Source organism: Tenrec ecaudatus, chromosome 5 (assembly GCF_050624435.1).
Source record: "Tenrec ecaudatus isolate mTenEca1 chromosome 5, mTenEca1.hap1, whole genome shotgun sequence".
Classification (NCBI taxonomy): Eukaryota; Metazoa; Chordata; class Mammalia; order Afrosoricida; family Tenrecidae; genus Tenrec; species Tenrec ecaudatus.
The window spans coordinates 19,312,740-19,334,559 of NC_134534.1; the positions used below are offsets into that span (position 1 = coordinate 19,312,740).

The following is a 21,820-nucleotide window of genomic DNA, read 5'->3' on the forward strand; positions in this document are numbered from 1 at the left end:
CCCTGGTGGTGCTGTTGGATTCCCTAACTCCAAGGTTGATGGTTCAAACCCACATGGAAGAAAGATGAGACTGTGTTCCTGTAAAAATTGACAGTCTTGGAAATGTTGTGTAGTGTTGCTACGAGCCAGAAGTGACTCCATGGTAGTAGGTTTATGATGTTCATTCTTGTTTTGAACTTTGGAGTAAATCGTATAGATGGTCTGTTTTATGTCTTGGCTACATAAGAGCACTCAGTCTGCCATCAGTTCCAACTAATTAACCCTATACGAGAGAAGAGAACTGCCCATGTGGATTTTTGAGACTGTAAATCTTTACAGGAGCAGAAAACCTCACTCCTCTATCTTCCTTGGATTAGCGGGTGGGTTTGAACTGCTGACCTTGTTGATTGGTAGAGAAAAATGTAACCAACTATGTCACCAAGGCTTCATGCATATTAGCACAGAGTTCAAATTTTACAAAGTGACTCATTGTATGAGAAATATAAAAACTTGCCTGTTAGCTTTCAAGTCGATGGAAAATCTAGCTCATACCAAGTCCTAAGTATTAAATATCAACTCCATACTTGAAGTTTGTTATTTTCAATTTAATTTGCTATAATTAACTACAAATCTATTTCTTTGTTTTCAGTGGACAGGAGTTATGAAGAGCTGCAATGGCTACTGAATATGATTCAGACTGATCCTGTACCATATGTAAGGTTAGTTTTTGTGCTATGAGGTCTCGATTTTGCAAGTCCTAAAGTGAATAGTGAGGAGCGTCTACATGGGGCACTGGTCTCTTATTGTTGAAAACATGGGAATATGCAACTCATTTCTTTGTGCCTTTTAAAATTTTTATGTGATCTGCCTTTAGAAAGACATTTTACAAATGTTGTTAACAATGTTTATCATTAAAAGCTAGATTATTTCCTTCTCTTTACCTCTCTTTATCTTCTTTTTACCTTGTATCCGACTCATAGAAGTAAACTTTTATTTTTCTTTCAAATCTGATTTTGACCAGATTCACCTGATGTTATGCACAGGTTTCTCTCAGAAGACATTCAGATTTTAGTAGGTGATGAAGTTAGGTGCCATCAAGCTTGCTCCAACCTATAGTAGTGACCTTCTGCACAAGGGAACAAAATACTGCCCAGCCGGGCACCATCCTCACAATTGTTCCCATGCTTAAGCACACTGTTACTGACGCTGTGTCCAGCCATCTCCCGGAGGGCCTCCTCTCCTTCACTGCCCTCCACTTTATGCAGTATGTCTTTCTGCAGGGAATGGCTCTCCCGACAACACGTGCAAAGTATGGAACGCAAAGTCTCACCATCCTTACCTCTAAGGAACATTCTGGCGGTTCTTCTTCCAAGACAGATCAGATGGTCCTTTCAGTATTCTTCTCTAGCACCACAACTCAAATGCATCAATTCTCCTTCTGTCTTTTTTATTCAGTGTCCAGTTTTCTTTTTTCAATCATTTTATTGGGGACTTATACAACTCTTATCACAATCTATATATACATCCATGTATTAAGCACTTTTGTACATTTGCTGCCATCATCATTCTCAAAACATTTGCTTTCTACTTGAGCCCTTGGTGTCAGCTCCTCATTTTCTTTAAATCATTTTATTAGGGGCTCATACAACTCCTATCACAATCCATACATCCATGAATTTTGTAAAGCGCATTTGTACATTCGTTGCCCTCATCATTCTCAAAACATTTGCTCTCCACCCAAGTCCCTGGCATCAGGTCCTCATTTTTACCCCTCCCTTCCCACTCCCCCCTCCCTCATAAACCCTTGATTGATAAATTAAAAATGATTATTTTGTCATATCTTGCTCTGTCCTATGTCTCCCTTCCCCTACTTTTCTGTTGTATGTCCCCCAGGGAGGAGGTCACATGTAGATCCTTGAAATAGGTTCCCCCTTTCCAACCCACCCTCCCTCCCCCCTCCCAGTATCGCCACTCACACCACTAGTCCTGAGGGGATCATCCGCCCTGGCTTCCCTGTGTTTCCAGTTCCCATCTGTACCAGTGTACATCTTCTGGTCTAGTCAGACTTACAAGGTGGGATTCGGATCATGACAGTGGGAAGGGAGGTAGGAAGCATTTAGGAACTAGAGGAAAGTTGTATTTTTCATCGTTGCTATATCGCACCCTGACTGTCTATTCTTCTCCCCAAGACCCTTCTGTAAGGGGATGTCTAGTGGCCTACTAATGGGCTTTGGGTCTCCCCTCTGCACTCCCCTGCTCATTCACTATGGTAAGATTTTTTGTTCTGATGATACCTGATCCCTTGACACATTGACACCTTGTGATCACACAGGCTGGTGTGCTTCTTCCATGTGGGCTTTGTTGCTTCTGAGCTAGATGGCCACTTGTTTGCCTTTAAGACCCCAGATGCTATATCTTTTGATAGCCAGGCACCATCAGCTTTCTTTGCCACATTTGCTTATGCACCCATTTGCCTTCAGTGGTCGTATCAGGGAGGTGACCACAAAACTATATGATTTTTTTTAAACTATATGATTTTTTTGTTTGATGCCTGATAACTGATCCCTTCAGCACCTCATGGTCACACGACTGGTGTGCTTCTTCCATGTGGGCTTTATTGCTTCTGAGCCAGATGGCTGCTTGTTTACCTTCAAGCCTTTAAGACTCCAGATGCTATATCTTTTGATAGCCGGGCACCATCAGCTTTCTTCACCACATTTAGTTGTTCACCCACTTTGTCTTCAGCAGTTGTGTCGGGAAGGTGAGCATCATAGAATGCCAACTGACTTATTTATTTAATCATTTTATTGGGGGCTCGTACAATTCTTATCACAAGCCATACATACATCCATTGTGTCAAGAACATATGTGCCATTTGGTTCCATCATCATTCTCAAAACATTTGCCTTCTACTTGAGCCCTTAATATCTGTTGCTCGTTTTTCCCCTCCTTCCCCACTCCCCCCTACCTCATGAACCCTTTGTCATTCATATATTATTATTATTTTGTCATATATTACACCGTCTGATGTCTCCCCCTGCCCTCTTCTCTGCTGTCCCTCCCCCTGCCCTCTTCTCTGCTGTCCCCTCCCCTCTTCTCTGCTGTCCCTCTTCTCTGCTGTCCCTCCCCCAGGGAAGAGGCTATACGTAGATTCCTGTAATCAGTTCATAGAATGCCAATTTAATAGATGAAAGTATCCTTGCATTGAGGGAGTACTTGAGTGGAGGTCCAATGTCCCTCTGCTACCTTAATACTAACCTTATAAATATATGCACATATTATCTATTTCCCCATCCTCATGTATAAATATATTTGCATATGTACATGTCTTTATCTAGACCTCTATAAATGCCCTCTGCCTCCCAGCTCTTTCCTCTATTTCCTTTGACTTCCCTCCTGTCCCACTATCATGCTCAGTCCCCACCAGGGTTTCAGCAATTCCTCTTGGTTACATTACCCTTGATCATGTCCAACAAGGCCTCTCACATCCTCCTCCCCACCGATTTTGATCGCTTGCTGGTCCCTTGTCCCTGAGTTTATTAACACCACTACCTTTCCCCCCACCTCCCCATCTCCCATGTCCCCACAGAACTATTGGTCCCGTTTTTTTCTCCTCCAATGTTCATTCAGCCTATCTTATTTAGACAGACCTGTGGAGATAATAACATGTACAAAAACAAGACAGAGCGCAACCAAGCAACAGTATACAACAAACCAATGACAAAAACTAAAGAAAACAAAACACAATAAGAAAGAAAAGCTTGTAGTTCAAGGATTGTTTGTTGGCCTTTAGGAGTGTTTTCCAGTCCAGTATGTTGGGGCACCATGCTCTGACCCCAAAGTCCATCTTCAGCATTCCCTGGGGACCTCGCCGCTCCATTCCCTTGCTGTTGTGCTGCACCCCCTTAATGTTTTTCCTCGGTGTGGCAGGATCTGATCGGGTGCAATTCCCTTACTGTGTCTCTGGTGTTGTCCCCTATAGGGCTACGGGTCAGTGAGGGTCATCATGTCTCATAGCGGCCATGTGGTCCTCTCTGTCGACTGCCTGTTCTAATTGGTAACATCGACCTCCTGGCCTGGTGGGCCATGATGTGCTCCACTCTCTCCTCCTCCCCCTTCATCTGCTCCCATGTGCTCCGATCAGATATGTCCCTCTTCCTGAAGTGTAGATTCAGTACCGTCCTTTGAAATAAATTCTTCTGAGGGGAGGGGCAGGTGGCCACTTAGTAGTTGGACTTGGGGCCAGCCCCTCAGACCTCTCCACTAGTTCCCTGCTCCACACTGGCATGTTGCATTCTCAGTGTCCAATTTTCACATGCGTATGAGGCAATTGAAAATACCACGGCGTGGATCAGGTGCACTTTAGTCCTCAAAGTAATATCCTTGCTTCTCTTTTCAGTACACTGAAAAGGTCATGCTCTGCACATTTAACCAATGCAATTCGTCCTTTGATCTCTTGGCTGCTGCTTCCATGAGCATTGATTGTGGAATCAACGATTGCTCCATCACGATGCTACCTGTTTCTCCAGTGGTGAGGATTTTGGTCTTGACATTGGATTGTTATCCATACTGAAGGCTGTAGTCCTTGACCTTGTTCAGAATATGTTTCAAGTCCTCCTCACTTCAGTAAAGAAGGTTGTATTATCTGCACATCTCCTCTTAGTAATAAGCCTTCCTCCAATCCTGATGCCACATTCTTCTTCATGTGAAACCTCTCCTCTGATTATTTGCTCAGCACACAGATGGGATAGGTATGTTGAGAAGATAAAACCCTGATGCACACCTTTCCTGATTTTAAACCATGCATTCTTCCCTCCACACAACTTCCTCTTGATCCATGTACACGTTCACATGAGCACAGTGAAGTGTTCTGGAGTCCCTGTTCTTCTCCAGTGTATCCATCGTTTGTTAAGGTCCACGTGGTCAAATACCTCGCCATAGTCAATAGCACACAAGGAAACCTCCTTCTGGTGTCCTCTGCTTTCAGTCTGGATCCATGTGACAGCAATAATGATACTCCTTGTTCCATGCCCTCGTTCTGAGTCCTGCCTAACCTCTGGCAGCACCCTGTCGTTGTACTGTTGCAACTCTTGTTGGATGATCTCCACACAATTTTACTGGCTTAATATGTTTTATTGTCATGTAGTTTGAGCATTCTGTTGGGTCACCTCTCTTTGGAATGAGCACAAATATGGATGTCTTCCAGTCAGTTTACCACGTAGTTGTCTTCCAAGTTTCCTGGCATAGGTGAGTGAATGCTTCCAGTGCTTATTGAGACATGCCAGTAGGTGCTGCGTCAGTTGCTGGAGCTTTGTTTTCGGCTAGTGCGTGCAGTGCAGTCTGAACTTCTTCCTTCAGCACCGTTGGTTTGTGCTGCACTGCTGCCTCCGGAGGTGGGGGCTGCCAGCTGGCTCTGTTGGCACAGGAACTGTGTTCTTTCCACGTTCTCTTGATGCTCCTACATCAGTCACTATTTTGCCTACAGAATCATTCAAGATTGCAACTCAAGGCTTGAAGATTTTCTTTAGTTGTTTCCGTGTAAGATATTTTCCCCTTTGGGTTTTCTAAATCTAGGGCTTTGCACATTCCATTGTGATACTTGCCTTTGTCTCCTGAAGCTTCCCTTTGACCTTTCCGTTTTAGCCCTTTGCCTTCACCCTTTCTTCCATTTGCTTTGCCTCCACTTTGAGCTCTTTCTCTCCTGCCTCTTCAGTGGTCGTTTGCTTTTTCTTGGCTGGTCGTCGTGATGTCCTCCCACAGCTCATCAGGTCTCCTCTCATTTTCGTGTTCGAGGGGTCGAGTCTGTTCTTGAGATGTTCTGAAATTTCGCGTGTGGGACAGACTCAAGATCGTGTCTCAGCTCTTGTGGATGTGCTTTCCTTTTCTTCACCTTTACCTTGAACTTACATCCGAGCAATTGATGGTCTGTGCCACGGTCAGCCCCTGGCTTGGTTTTAGCTGCTGATAGTGAGTTTTTCCATCGCCTCCTTCCACAGATGTGGTCAGTCAATTTGATTTCTGTGTATTCCATCTGGAAAAGTTGGCTTTTGTGTTGTTGGGAAAAGGTATTTGCTATGAGCAAGCCTTTAGTTTTGCACAATTTTACCAGCTGCGTTTTTATCACCAACTCCATATTGCCCAACTACTGCTCTATTTGTTTCAGTGGGAAATTGGGAAAGTAATCAAACTTGTCGGCAAGATGCCTTGATAATTGTTAGTGCTGGGAAGGCAAAGGTTGGAGAGTCAGGGGATGTTAGGGCTTAGCCATCACTCTCTGTGGGGATGCTTTTAACATGCAGCCGATTTTGAGGAAACCTTTTTAAATCTTCATATTTAAAATGCTTCTGTATATTTCCAACCTTCCTAAAGATTCTACAATAATGACATTTATGTTCACTTTATTATTACCAAATGCAGTATTCTTCTTGGCTTAGATGTAATTTTTTTTGTCCCATTTAAGATTTTTTGAGTTATTAGCCAGTCTTTTATAGAAATTTTTCTAGAGACCATCAACTGTTCATTTTAGGACCCGAGAGGGGAAATATTGGTTAGTGTTATGAAGGTAGACTGGTGTAAAAATGGCGTGGCGCCAACATCTGACCTCTGACTTCCTGAGGGGGAGGGAGAATCAAACTCAACATCAGTCCAAGGTCAGTTCCTATGAGGCGGAGGTCCGCCAGGCCTCCCCGCGCCACTCTGGATCGGCATTCCTGTATGCCTTCATAAAATGACTACAGGCATCCCACTCTGTCAGTGAGCCTGATGCTCAAAGACAATCCACTTTATGGACTAGGAACCTCCCCCCCCCCCCCACACACACACACATACACTCTTATCTCAGACTCTTGGTGCTGCTGCTGCTGTTCTGGTGCCACTATTGTCTAATGGATTGAGGGGGTTCCGCAAACAGGAATCTTGGGGTGCAAAGGGTGCACTCATGCGTTTTCTTTCTTAACGTTAGTGAAATCCATGTTCCTGCTTCTGAGATGGCTCTCTAACACCGAGCAGGATGACACATTGGAGTTCTGTCCAGCCAGAGTGTCTCTGGAAGGAATGATAGAGACCGTGGCTGTAAGAGCAATACCAGGGAAATGACTGCTGTTCTGCAGAGTCTGGTGTTAGAGGGCCTCGTTGTCCACTAAGGAGATGGTGGAAAGGGCAACCTGCCTGAATTAAACAGCAGGAAGATAGTAACATGTTTTCATATATAAATGACTTTAAATAGAATCCCTTTTCAAACAAATTTAAACACAACACTAGACCTAAGAGGACAGATGGTACGATACAGAGATGGAACTATAGACAATTTTCCAATGTTTTATTTAATGGTAAGCAAAAATTGAATAAGATGTGTATATTTTAATCTTTCAGGCATAAGATTCTAAACATGTTGACTAAGAATCCTCCCTTTACTAAGAACATGGAGTCTCCTTTATGCAATGAAGCCCTGGTGGACCAGCTGTGGAAACTTATGAATTCTGGTGAGCGCATAGTTTACCATAACTCATTTTTAAGTTTTTACTATTGAAGCATGTACAGTTTATAATAAGTTTCCAATATCTTTTAAGAATGCCGATAGCTTTATCTTTTGTTTTTTAATACTTTATCATACTCACCTTTAAAGTGATGTAGGCAGTGACATTCTTTGTCACTTTTCCTCACAAAGTTGTTCAGGAAAAAAATACTATGGGTCTATGGGTGAGTGTCTTGAATGTTTAAAGAACTATAAACATGAACCTACCAAATGTTACTGTTTTTAATTTGGAAGATGACACACAGGTGAAGAACAAATGTTAATGTCTCCTCATAAGTTGTTTTTTTAAAAATTGTTTTATTGGGGGCTCATACAACTCTTATCACAATCCATACGTACATCCATTGTGTCAAGCACATTTGTATATTGGTTGCCATCATCATTCTCAAAACATTTGCTTTTTACTTGAGCCCTTGGTATCCACTCCCTCATAAGTTTTAAAAGTACCTGCCTGCTGCTCTGTGCACACTGTTCTGCCCCTTGGAAACCACATATCTCATCACCGTCTTCATTTACATGACTGCAGTGAGGTCCATGGACGCCATAACGTTGGTGTTAGGTGCCATCGATTTGGTTCTGACCCATATCTGCTATCTGTGCGACAGAACAAAACCCTGCCCTGCCGCACCATCCCCACATTCGAGCCCATCGGTAGTCGCTGTGTTGGTCTGTCTTGTTGGGGATCTTTTTCTTTTCCTCTGCCCGTCAACTCTACCAAGCCTAATGCCCTCCAGGGACTGGTGTCTCCTGATAACATGTCCAAGAATGAGAGACGGAGTCGTGACTTCCAAGACATCTGCTTGCTCTCTGTGCTCCCATGGTGCTTCATGATTCTTTGTCAATGTTCCTTCTTCAGTGTCCAGCTTTCACAGGCCTATGAGATGATGGAAAATAATACAGCGGTTTAGTTTAGGTGCACTATAGTCCTCAAGTTAACATCCTTGGTTTTCCATATCCCTTGACTGCTGCTTCCATGGGCATTGATAGTGGATCCAAGTACGATAAAGTCCATGACAACTTCAATCCTTGCTCCAGTTATCATGTGGTACTTACCTGTCAGTCCAGTTGTGAGGATGTTTCTTTTCTATTAAGTTGTAGTCCATCCTGAAGGTAGCCATCCTCGCTCGTCATCAGCAAGTCCTCCAAGTCGTCCTCACTTTTAGCAAGCGAGGTGGTGTTGTCCAGCATATCACAGTTGCTCATAAACCTTCCTCTAGGTGTGATGCTGCATTCTTCTTCATAACGTGCAGCTTCTCTAATTATTAGCTCATCATATCGATTGAGTAAGTATGGTGAGAGGATGCAGCCCTGACACACAACCTTTCTTGACTTTAAACTATGCGATATTCCCTCATCCTGTTAGCACAACTGCCTCTTGAACCTTGGGCAGGTTGTCATAAGCACAGTAAAGTGTTCTAGAATTCCCAGTCTTCTCAGGGATTGCCACGGTTGGTCATGGTTCACACTGTCATCCGTAACGTTTGCATAGTCAAAGTTGAAGTGAACATCTTTTTTGGGTTTTTTTTCTGATTTAAGCAGTGCTATCCCTTATTCCATGTCCTCTCCTGAATTCAACCTGAACCTCTGGTAGCTCACTGTCTGTGTACTGCTTCAAAGGTTGAATGATGTTCAGCAAAATTTAAATTTGATCGCGTGTTACGTCAATGATACGATTTTATAATTTGAGCTTTCTGTTGAGTTACTGTCTTCCAAATTTCTTAGTGTAGATGAATGAGTACTTCTAGTGCTTCATTAGCTTGTTGAAACATCTCGATTGGCATGTTGTCAATTCCTAGAGCTTTGTTTTTTTTTAAGTATACAGCGGTTTTTAATTTTTTTTTGAATTGAAATATGTTTAAAAAGCCAAATCTCAAGCCAAACCTAAGAACAAAACAAAACAAAAATCCCAACCCCTCGCCATCAAGTCATTTCTGATGCATGGTGCCCCGTGTGTTACACAGTACACTGATTTCTTTTTTTAATCATAGTTTTCTTGATATAACTTACCACATTCCAGTATATCCATTCACACACAATTCTGTTCAATCCCATTGGGTGGCATTATGTAATCATCGATGCTATCAGCTTCCCACCCCTTTCTCTCCCCGTGCTACAGGGACCTATCACTCCTGCCACTGTCTCTGAGGGCTCATCCATCTTGAGCCTCATGTACTGAGCGATCCTAAATATACAAACGAACATACACAAATCTAACGTGATCAATGAGGTAAAACACATAAAAGCCTTATTAGTAGGTGAAGAAATGTTAGCGAACTAGAGGATAGTCATGTGATTCATCAGTGCCATGGTACACGCTGGCTCTGTCATCCGTTCCATGTGGGCCTTCTGAGAGGAACTGTCCAATCATCTTGCAGGGGGATTTTGGGTCTCCGTTGCATCCAATCCACATCGAGTTGGGACGTCTCCCATCGACACCTCACGATCACACTGGCTGGTGTGCTTCTACCATCTGGGATTTGTTGCTTCCAGGCTAGATGGCCGCTTGTTTAATTACAAGCCTCTAAGCACCCAGAACTCTGTATCTTCTAATAGCCGGGCACCATCAGCTTTCTTTACCATGTTTGCTTATGCACCCATTTTGTCTTCAGCAATCGTGTTGCTGTCAGGAAGGTGAGTATCATACAATGCCACATTATTATAGAACAAACTGTTCTTGTACTAAGGCAGGTTAAGTAGAAGTCCAAATCCTAGACCCTTGTTTTTGTCTAATCTCTTCAGTACAGCTTGGGCATCTTCCTTCCGTATCACATGCCACCTCTTGAAATGCTTAAATGTTCACTAGTTCTCTTTGGTCGTGACTTTGTATTTTGTCTTCTTTTGACGCTTCCTGCATCCGTCCATATTTTGCCTATAGAATTTCTCAGTATTGCAAGTCAAGGCTTGCCTTTTTTATTTAGTTCTTTCCGTTTAAAATATCCTGACTGTATAACTCCTTTTTGGTTTCCTAACTCAAGGCTTTTGCATATTTCATAATACTTTACTTTGTCTCCTTGAGCTGCCCTTCGAAAATTTCTGTTCAGCACTTTGACTCCGTCGTTTCTTTCCTTTGCTCTAGCCGCTGTGTACAGGGTCTCTTGATACCCACTTTGCTCTTTCTCTCTTTTATGTCTTTGTAATGACCTTTTGGGAACGCTCTTTGCCTGTATTCTCTACCAAACAGGCCATTGAGTTGACAGAGGTGAATCCTTTACTGCTCAGGTCTTCACTGAGACTCATCAGCGGTGGAGAGATGTGGGTGAGCAGGCGGCCTCACGTTCATCACTGGGAGGCGAGAAGTTCTCGGTTTCGTGTCTAGGACCACTTCAGATGTTGGGCTGTGAAGAGGCAAGGGAGAACTGACTGCTTAGCTCCTCCACATTGAACAGCGTCTTGGAGGGAATTCCATTTTTGTTTTAAGCCTTTTATTATTATTATTAAGACTAATCAAATCATGTTACAGAGTTCATCTGGAAAAATATTAAAGGAAAACATTACACACTTCCATTACACCTTGTATTCAGATTTGGCTATAATTGACCTCTTTACAAAACAAACACAAAGTTTAGTGTGAAGTAGCTACAGTGGTAATGAAAGTTTTAAAACAGCATTTTATCATGAGAATTGTACCCATTGCTTGCAATCTTCTGGAAGGTTATTATTTTTCTAGTCGGTAATCAGAATTCCCTTGGAGCAGAAGGAGCTGGAACAGGGGTCCTCAAACTATGGCCTGTGGGCCACATGTGGCCTGCTGAGGACATTTATTTGGCGCGCCAGGTGTTTTGCCCCGTTTTTTTTAACTTCAAAATAAGATGTGCAGTGTGCATAGGAATTTGTTCATAGTTGTTTTTTTTTTTAACTATAGTCTGGCCCTCCAACAGATGTGAGGGACAGTGAACTGGCCCCCTGTTTAAAAAATTTGAGGACCCCTGAGCTGGAACATCATTAGGCCTACTAAGTCCTAATGAACCCTGCTTCTTCATCTTTCCTTCATTTCCTTCTTGTGAAAAATGCAGTAAACCCCCGAGGTTTCATTGTACTCATGTGTTTATGCTTGTCTGATTTTCCTCATGGACTTGAGGTGTGCTGACTTGAGACAAGTGTGAAACCCACGGGGCCCGTCTTAATGAGGTGGTTATCAAGTACTTTAGCGAAATCATCGTTGGTGCGCTTCACCAACTTCAGACACTTTTTGATGTGAGATTGCTGGTCGCAGGAAGCAGAGGAGCAGGGCACAGAAAACAAGTCAGTGGAGAGAGAGACGGACGAAGGATGGGTGGGAATCCTGGAGTCCTGGAGTTTAAAGCACACGCACCAGTCAGTGAATTGCCATGCCTCTGGTAGGAAGGCACTGGAGAGATTCAGAATGAGGTACAATCCCGGGGCTGTTGGTAACCTGAAGGGAGGCACCAGGGTCTGGCAGCTGGGTTCTGCTGCTTGGAACCTCCACGGAACCTGACCTGTGCGAGCTTCTGGAGGCACCTCCCAGCAGTTTCTCCTGAAAGCCCACAGATGTGTATGGACACCTTGATTTCATGTCCCTTCCTCTACTTTCACTTTATTGAATAACTGTTGCTTCCTCACACTTTTTTTTTTCTTTCAATTTGAAGAAGACCATGAGCACTCATATACTTTTCAGCTGGGTTCAACACTTCTTAATATTTTACCCCATTTACTAGATTTCTTTTTTCACTTGGCCCTGGTGGCATAGTGGATTACAAGATTTACTAGATTTCTTTTTTCACTAGGCCCTGGTGGCATAGTGGATTACAAGATTTACTAGATTTCTTTTTTCACTGGGCCCTGGTGGCATGGTGGATTACATGAGTTACTAGATTTCCTTTTGCACTGGGCCCTGGTGACATGGTAGATTACATGATTTACTAGATTCCCTTTTTCACTGGGCCCTGGTGGCATGGTGGATTACATGAGTTACTAGATTTCTTTTTTCACTGGGCCCTGGTGGCATAGTGGATTACATGTTGGGCTCTTAACCACAAGACTAACAGTTTGAAACCACCAGCTGTTCCTTGGGGAAAAGATGAGGCTTTCTACTCTTGTAAAGAGTTACAGGCTTGGGATGGCAGTGAGTTTGGGTTTTTTGGTTGTTTTTCCCCCCCATATAAAGATAAGTAGTTATATAGGTATATATGCGTGTATATAAGATAGATAGGTACATATGTAGATAAGGAGATATGTAGGATGAGAGTTCCTGTCTCCCCACAGCCCTTCTGACACTTGTTGCTTTCTGATTTTTTTAATTGGGCTGCCTTTGTCTGATGTGTCATTGCTAAAGATGTTTTCCCAGCCTGTGGACTTTATTATTACTCTCTTGGTGAATTCTTTTGATGTACACAGGTGTTTTATTTTCAGTATATTCCATTTGTCCCATTTGTGCCTCCTCTGTGTTTGTGTCCTTCCCTATTTCTGATAGCCTATGAATTCCCTGTGCCCAAGTTCTCAAGTTGGTCCCAATTCCCTCATCGATGGCCTTAATAGTTTGGGGTTTAACTTCAAGGTCTGTGATCCACCTTGAGTTTATTCTTGCACATGGAGTGAGATAAGGGTCTTGCTTCATTTTTCTGCAGGTAAATATCCAATTTTTCCAGTACCACTTGTTAAAGAGGGCATCTGCTTCCCATTTGATATTTTTTGGGCCCTATCAAAGATCAGTTGTCTGTATGTTGATTTTATTTCTGGGTTTTCAGTTCTTTTCCATTGATCTGAGTATCTGTCATTTTACCAATACCATGCGGTTTTGACAACTGTGGCTGTATAGTATGTGCTAAAGTCAGGTAACGCAAGCACTCCCACTGTGTCCTTCTTCTTGAGGAGTTCTCTGCTAATTCTGGGCTTCTTCACTCTCCATATGTAGTTGGTAATCAGTTTTTCCATTTCTTTGAAAAAGATGAGGGTAATTGTATTAGGATTGCTTCAAACTTATGTAGTGATTTTGTCAGGACTGACATCATGACTATATTGAGTCTTCCAAACCACGAGCATGGAATATCCTTCCCTTTGTTGAGGTTGTTCTGATTTCTTGTAATAGTGTTCTATAGGTTTCCCCGCATAGCTCTTTTCTTCTTTTCGTTAGGTATATCCCTAGATATTTCTATTTGTGTTTGGCTATTGCGTAGGTTACCACCTTTTTGATCTCTTCTGTGGTCTTATCCAATGTGTATAACAGACCGATGGACTTCTGTTTGTTAATTTTGTATCCTGCCATTCTGCCAAACTCCTATATTGCTTCCAGTACTCCCCTTGTGGAACTTTTGGGATTTTCCATATATAAAATCGTATCTTCTACAAATAACGATAGTTGCACCTCTTCCTTCCTCAGACGAATACCTTTGATGTCTTTATTTTGCCTTATGCAAAATATTAAAGAAGAGTGGGGACAAGGGGCATCCTTGTCTGGTCCCTTTTTCATGGAATTATGTTAGTCTCTTATCAATTGATTACCGCGTTGGCTGTTGTTTATTCATATATAGCTTGTATTGTCTTGAGGAATTTTCCTTCCATTCCTATCTTCTCAAGTGTTTTAAATAGGAATTAGTGTTGGGTGTTGTCAAATACTTTTTCTGCATCTATTGATATTATTATGTGGTTCTTAAAGTTTTTCTTTTTTTTTAATTTTTTTTTTTGGTTCTTATAGTTTTTCATGTTAATGTGTTGAATAATACTAATGGTCTTTTGTATGTTGAACAATCCCTGCATCGCTGGTATGAATCCCCCTTGGTCATGGTGAATTAATTGTTTTATATACTTTTGTGTTCTATTGGCCAGTATTTTGTTAAGGATTTTTGCATCATTGTTCATTGGGGATATTGGTCTGTAGTTTTGATTCTTGTGGGATCCTTGCCCAGTTTTGGTATCAGAGTTATATTAGCGTCATAGAAGGAGTTCTGGAGTTTGCCATCTTTTTCTATGTTCTGGAAGAGTTTGTGTAGGATAGGTGTTAGTTCTTTCCTAAATGCTTGCTAGAATTGTCCAGTGAAGCCATCTGGTCCAGGGGATTATTTTGTTGTCAGCCCCTTGATAGCCTTGTCTGTTTCTTCTCTTGCTATGGGTCTGTTGAGAGTCTTGACATCCATCAAGGATAGTCTAGGGAGGGTTTGTTTTTCCAAGAATTTGTCCATATCTTCGAAATTGTTGAATTCATTGGAGTACAATCCTTTGTAGTACTGTGTAATTATCCTTTTGATTATATTAGGGTCTGTTGTAATGTCTCCTCTTTCATCCCTTATTCTTGCTATTGAAATTTGTTTCCTCCTTTGTTTGGTTAAGTTTGCCAGTGGTCTGTCAATTCTGTTTAGCCTTTCAATGAACCAACTTTTAGCAGCATTAATTTTTTCCATAGTTTTCTTATTTTCCCTCTCCTGAATCTCAGCCCTGATTTTTATAATTTATTTACTTTTGCTATTAGTAGGATTGTCCTGCTGGCTCTGCTGTAGTTGTTGTAAATTTTGTGCCAGCATGCCAATCATGAGTCTCTCTTCCTTTCTCAGGTGTGCACATATTGCTATGAAACTTCCTCTGATAACTGCCTTTGCTGTCTCCCATAAATGTTGGTACGTCGTGTCCACATTCTCATTGGTTTCTAGAAATTTCCTAATTTCATCTCTGATCTGTGCACTCCTTTTGTAGTAGAGAGTTAATCCTCCAATTGTTTGCTCTTATTTTCTTCTTCTACCTTTTGTTGATTTCCAGCCTTATGTCACAGTGGTCAGAGAGAACACATGCTGGGGCATAAGGCGAATCTACATAAATGTAAGCACATTAATATCATGCAGACTTCTATCTTTGAATATGTGCCATGGGGGCTTGTGAAGAATGTGAATTAATTTTGTATTTGGATCAAAAGCTCTGTAAATATCCAGCAGGTCAAATTGTCTAATTGTAGTGTGTAGATCTCTAGCCTCTTTGTTGAGTTTCTTTCCCTGTGATTTATGTTTTTCAGAGAGCGGTGTGTTGAAGTCACCCACTATAATTGTTGAGGCTATGATTTCTTTTTTAATCTTTTGGAGTATTTGGTTGACGTATTCATTGAGTCTCATTTGGAGAATATGTTTACAATGTTTAGTGGTTCTTTGTTTGCAATTCCCTTGAGCATTATATAGTGTCCCTCCTTATCTCTTTTTATGGTTTGCACTTGGTGGTCGATTTTATCCAAGATTAGAATTGCAACCCCTGCTTGCTTTGGATTGTTTGCTTGGTATGTCTTTGTCCAGCCTTTGCTTCTCAGCCTATTTTTATCTGTAGCGTTGAGATGTGTCTCCTGCAGCAGCAGATTGATAGGTTGAGTTTTCTAATCCAGTTTGCTAGTCTCAGTCTTTTAATGCCTGAGGTCAGGCCGTTGATATTGAGCGTTATTTTCTCCATCTGCAGACTCTGTTGTGTCATCTTATACTTTTTGTGTTGGGTCTTTTCCTACTTTCCTTTCTCATTAGACAGTAGTGCATGTGTGTGTGTGCATCATTCTTCAGTTCTTTCCATTCTTGAGCCAGTGCTATTTTGGGGTCTGTTTTCTCTTTGTCGCCCTCTTGGTGAGGTTGTTCTATGTGGCGGTCTCTTATTTTATGCTTGGTGAGTGTTGTTCTTCTGCCCATATTGGGTCGCCAAGGACCTTTTGTAGGGCTGGGTTTCTTCTAACGTATTCTTTGAGTTTTTCCTTGTCTGGGAAGACTCTTCTCCATCTATCTTTATCGATAATTTGGCAGTATAGAATATTCTTGGGTTTACGTTGTTTTCCTTCAATTTTTGGAATATGTTGCTTCACTCTCTCCTTTTCTTCATAGTTGATGCTGGTAGGTCTGAGCATATACTTAATTGGGAACCTTTATATGTGATTGCTTGTTTTTCCCTAGCTGCTCTAATGATTTTCTCCTTTTCCTCAAAGTTGGATAGTTTATTATGTTCCTTGGTGACTTCTTCTTGGGATTCAATCTAGCTGGTGTTCTTCCAGCTCCCTGAATGGTTGCCTGGTTTTCATTCATTAAGCTGGGGAAATTTTCCTCCAAAAATTCTCTCACTATTGTTGCAGATGACTTCTTGGTCGTGCCTTCCTCTGGTATGCCGATAATTCTAATGTTGCTCCACTTCATAGCATTAGACATAGCGCTTAGTTTTCTTCAGCTTCCCTGGTGATTTTATTAGATTTTTGTTTACGTTTGTTAAAGCCTGCTTAGCTGTCCTCCAAGGCACTGATGTGGTTCTCTGCTTCTTCAGTTGATTCTCGGGGTCTGTGTTTCTGCTACTAGTTTTTGTTATCTCCTCCCTAAGCACCTGTATTTTCCTTGGTGTGTAGATTTTATCTCCTATCATTTCATCCTTTTTCTGTATTGTTTCCCTCATATCCTATATGACTCCAAGCAGCATTCTGAAATTTTCTTTCTGTGGCAGGTCAGTGTCTGCTTGTTCTATGCATGTTGTTATGTTTGGGACATCTTTTGTCATTGCCTTTTGTTTCTCCTGTTTTTCGTTAAGGTCGTTGGGGCTGATGGCTGTATGCGTTGCATTGTTTTAGAGGAGCCAGGTGCCATTTTCCAGGGAGTTGAAGAATACTGGCTCTCTCTGGGAGACTTGTAGGAATACTTTGAACGGCCTACAGCTAATTTCACTCTGGAATTAACCTACCATTTTATCCTCGTGTGGCTTTCTGCTAAGGGAAGTGCCCCAGAAGGCTGGTGTGTTGTAGAGGTTAGGCAGAGGTTCCTGCAACTGCTTCGAATTTTGACAAGTGTTGGCCTTGCTGCTTTATGCCCCCAGACACACAGGCAGGAATTCCCAGCTAAAAAGTTGGGCAGAGTATCACATGGAGGGAAAGCTGTAGCCTCGGGCTAGCCACACAGGGTGTTGCTCACCATACTGGGTGAGGCACAGGTGTAAATGCCCTAGGCTAAGGAGAGTGGTCTGGAGGTCAGCACTGGAGTGTGAGAGGACAGGAAAGAGACAAAGAGGAGAAAAAAATTAAAATTAAGACTGCTCAGACTGTGAGGGAATATAGAGAAGACAGGGAAACAAAAGGAACTATGTAGCTGAGTCCTGATCCTGGCCCCTGGAGTTGCAAGGGTTTAGTCCCTGCCCTGAGGCAAGGGAAGTTGCTGCTGAGTTGAAAAAAAGCCCCTGAGCAGCCCTCCAAGAGTGGGGGTGGGGGGTTTATGGGGGGTGGGACAGAGAGGAGAGATTGAAACAAAAGCAACAATGTAGCTGAACCCCAATCCCTGCCGGTGCATCTGCAAGGGTCCAGTCCCTGCCTTGAGGCAGGCAGGGGCAAACTGCGGCTGTTTTGATACCAAGCCCCCCTACAGGCTCCAAATCCTCCTGGCTCTGGCAGAGACAGTGGCGGGGCCAAGGTCAAGCCCCAGCTGGCTTCCACTGAGGTAAGCCAAAAGCCCCCAGCCCCTCAAAACCCTGTGGGTGTGTGCCTATTTATCTTTACGATGTTCCTCCTGCGTTCTAGGCCGCGTTGAATCTGCCTGATTGATTTTAATGTCGTATATGACATGCACAGAATTAGGATGACATATGTAGCACAGATGACTCGATACTGATTTTCAAAGTTTCCTTTTCTTGCAAGCAGTGTCAGTGTACCCCAAACCATTCTACTTCCTCCTGTGGATAAAATACCAACTATTCACATCTCTCCTAGTGACACCGCTGCATAAGTCGGGGGCCAGTGTGCTGGGCTCCGAATCGTTCCCATCCCTCATAGGGTGGCACCTTTGCTAAGACCACACGAGAATCTGAATGCCTCTGAAAGTAAAGCTACGCACTTCAGACCCGTGAAGTAGCCAGATGTGTATTTCCAGAGATGGGAAGTGGACTCCCGTGAGAAATGTCTGTCTGCATTGTATCTTGTCTTTCCATTTGTAGTTCCTTTGTAGTTTTTATTACATAGAAACCTGATTCGCCTTTGAAGCTACTGCTTCTTTGTCTGTTTCCAGCGAGGTTGCGAGTCTGTTTTTTTATCAAACAGCAGCAAAATCGAGGACGTCTCAAATAGGAAGGTGACTGCCCTTTCAAGGCATTAACACTTACAAGATGCCTAGCATGAAGCTTAATCGAATTTGATCTCAGTGAAATGATAATATGAATTTCCTTTATATATAATTGCTACTCTGTTAGAGGAAGTCTGTCATGGCTTTCACTATACTTTTTATTTCTCCTTTAAACATAAAGCTGTTTTGAAACCACAGCTCTTGGTCAGATTTAAGTAAAAATTTCCCCCCACTACCATCAAGTCGATTACAACTTATAGCAACCCTGCAGGACAGAGTTGAACTGTCCCTTTGGGTTTCCAAGGCTGTTCAATCTTTATAGGAGCAGACAGCCTCCTCTGTCTCCTGAGGAACCACTGGAGGAGTAGAACCGCCAACCTTTCCGTTAGTAACTCAACTTATAACAGTACGCCTTTTATAGGGCTTATTGCTCTCATCCAGAAGAACTGCCATATTTCTTCTATTCCCTTGACGTCTTTAGATCATTCCGAACGTGTAGTCCTCGAGATTGTCTAACCCCAGGGGCAAGGCAGCTCCGTCACGTCCGGCAGTTCTGTTGAGTAGCGTTGTCTCCCTGGCCTGCTCTGCTGGGACGAGAGGAGAGTAGGGAAGACCTGTGGTGTCGTGCACACTGCTCTGTCCTTGCTGTGCACAGAGCCGCAATCTGGGACCCAAACCCAGGGAGGTGTAAAAACCAACGCTACCCAGGAAAACAGAAAGAACGGCTCTCTAATTTGCCCATTTCTTTAAGAATTAACTTTTTCGAAAATGATGAGGGCGATGAATGTACAGATGTGCTTTACACAATTGCTGTATGTGTGGATTGTGATAAGAGTTGTATGAATCCCTAATAAAATGTTTTTTTAAAAAGAATTAACTTTCTACATACCAGTCTTATTTTGGCCAAATACATGTTTTACTGCAACTGCCACCCCTTTGGTTGCTGCTTTCTGGGATTTCCCCCCGACCCAAGAAATACTTGGTATGAAAAACAAATGTAATGGTGTTTAGCAGAGTATTAACCTCCTTGGTAGTAAGTCCAAGATTTAGAATTGTGGCTACCAGATAATGTAGTCTTTGTGTTTCCTTCCCCTGTTTCGAAGTTGGAAGTCGCCGTTTCTACAGCTGGAGAGTTGGGTTAGTGACAGGGTTTACAGAGGCTCCTGCAGTCCTCTCCTGACGGGCAGCTGAGGAAGGGGAAAATCAGCCACAGTGAAAAGCGAGTGGATGAGAGTGAAAGAGTTATTTGGATGCAGCAATAAAAAGAAAGGTTTTAGGCTAGAAGAAGTGATTTCAGAATGCTATCTTTCTTGTTGATGATCTGATATTTTATAAGAATAGTTAATGACAAGATTTCTCCTGTTTGCTGACACGTTCTGTTTCTCTGACCATTTGTTAAATATGTGGTGCAGGTGAATTTTTAGGGTACGGTGTTTGGCAGAGAAGCCTAGATCAATGGATCCCTCTTCTCTGTAGATCCCAGAGTGGCTGATACGTGTGGTTCAGGGTCTGCATATCGGTTTTCATTTCTTTATTTTTCCTGATAGGTACTTCACACGACTGGAGATTGCGCTGTGGTGCGGTGGACTTGTACTTCACTCTCTTTGGCCTCAGTAGACCTTCCTGCTTACCTTTGCCAGAGCTCGGGTTGGTTCTCAATCTGAAAGAGAAAAAAGCTGTGTTGAATCCCACCATCATCCCTGAGACCATAGGCGGCAACCTCGATGCTACGAGTAGCGCAGGCAGTCACCTCCAGCTGCTTGGATTCCAGAACCCTGTAAGAGTCCCTCTGTTTCTGAAGAGACTGGCTTTCTAGAGAAAGACCTCTTTCTTTGGCTGGCGGATTTTCATAGCCACAGCCCAGTGTTTTCTACTGTTTAACAACGTGGCCGCTGGCGTGTGTGGAGCTCCTTACGCTGGTCCCGAGCTGCGGACGGCTGTGTAGCTTAGGCACTCGGAGCACAAGAGACACCGCTGGCTCACTTGCTCCTCTTGTGCAGATATGCCTCCCAGGTGTCAGAGCACGGAAGGAAAATAAATATTTAACCTATGACCCTTAACCTGTGAACGGTGATCTGTCTGAACCCAGCACACCTGTCATTTTCGGTTTACTGTAAGTGATACCTAGCTCACCTCTAAATGTATGTTACTAAACTCACAACCCACTGCCATCGAGCTGATTCTGACTCGCTTGCAGCAGCTGTGAGTATTTCTAGAGGCAGACATCCTCATTTCTTCCTTTGAGTGGCTGGTGGCTTTGAATCACTGACCTTGCAGTTAGCAGCTCAACATCTAACCCCCAGCTCCACCAGGGCTTGCCATATGTCTGTGAAATGTCTGGCAACTGCTTGTTGAATTGGGTAGGTAGGTGAGGAGGCAGGCAGGTGCATGAGTGAACTTCCCAACATTCACAGAAAAAATTCCATTGTCTTTTTCCCCACTGAGCTTTTTGAAGCCCCCTCTATTAAGTACGTTGGCAGCTCGACAGATAAGTAGTTAATAGATATAGAAATAGATGATGTGAAGGGGCTTCTTTAAAAAGGACGTGGAAAACTAGATTTAAAAGATCATGGCATTTCTTCATGAACTTTCTAAAGCCCCTGTGGATGAGGTAAATAGATAGGTTGTTAGGGAGCTGAATGAGCTGAAGCGAAACAAAGACGGATACAAAGAATAGCTAGAGGAATGAGTAATCCACTGACTTGTGAAGAGACTGCATTGTGGGGTGTTGTTTGTCATTTATATATGTGCGGTTTTACAAAAGTTTTGTTATAGCTATGCATTATAAAATTGCCAACCCCTTCTTTGTAGAGGGGCTTTTAGGATGCATATGCGTACAGCTAATTATGTAACAGAATTTACAGATTTTCCACAGGTGATGTTTTTACCGATGACAAAATACCCCTAACATTTAAGGCTTCGTTTTTCACCAATATTTAGACCTGATGACTTGCCCGGCAGTTCCCTACTGGCGTGTTGAGACTGGAAAGCTCAGTTTCCCTAAAAGCTAGTTGGTCATTTTAAATTTCTCTTATTCAGATTTTATGAAATAAAATCCTTCTTGTGAATTTTAAATTTATTCTAGAGTGTTGAGTTAGGAAGAAGTGGACAAAGCTTCCCATGGGGAAGGAAAGAAGTCCCATAGACCTCCTTCAGGTCTGAAATTCATTGCTAAACCTGTGGAACATAATGTCTCTACATCTTGCTCAGACATGTTATTTTTCTGTTCTCAACAGCCCGCTAGTCGCGCTCAGGGTCAGAGTAGAAAGCACACCAAGAGCCGTATGCTCTCGGGGAAAGCGCTAGAAGC

The 21,820-nt window shown here is 42.7% G+C and overlaps 1 protein-coding gene across 4 annotated transcripts in view; it reads left to right on the top strand.

Moving 5' to 3' along the window:
* Positions 1-21,820, top strand: part of TAF2 (TATA-box binding protein associated factor 2) — a 76,151-nt gene that overhangs the window by 41,439 nt on the left and 12,892 nt on the right. For all 4 annotated transcript variants that reach the window (XM_075549327.1, XM_075549329.1, XM_075549330.1 and 1 more), the window contains 3 exons: positions 629-698; positions 7,351-7,460; positions 20,058-20,287. In XM_075549327.1, coding sequence (XP_075405442.1) covers positions 629-698; positions 7,351-7,460; positions 20,058-20,287 — 410 coding nt within the window. The remainder of the gene's footprint in view (positions 1-628; positions 699-7,350; positions 7,461-20,057; positions 20,288-21,820) is intronic.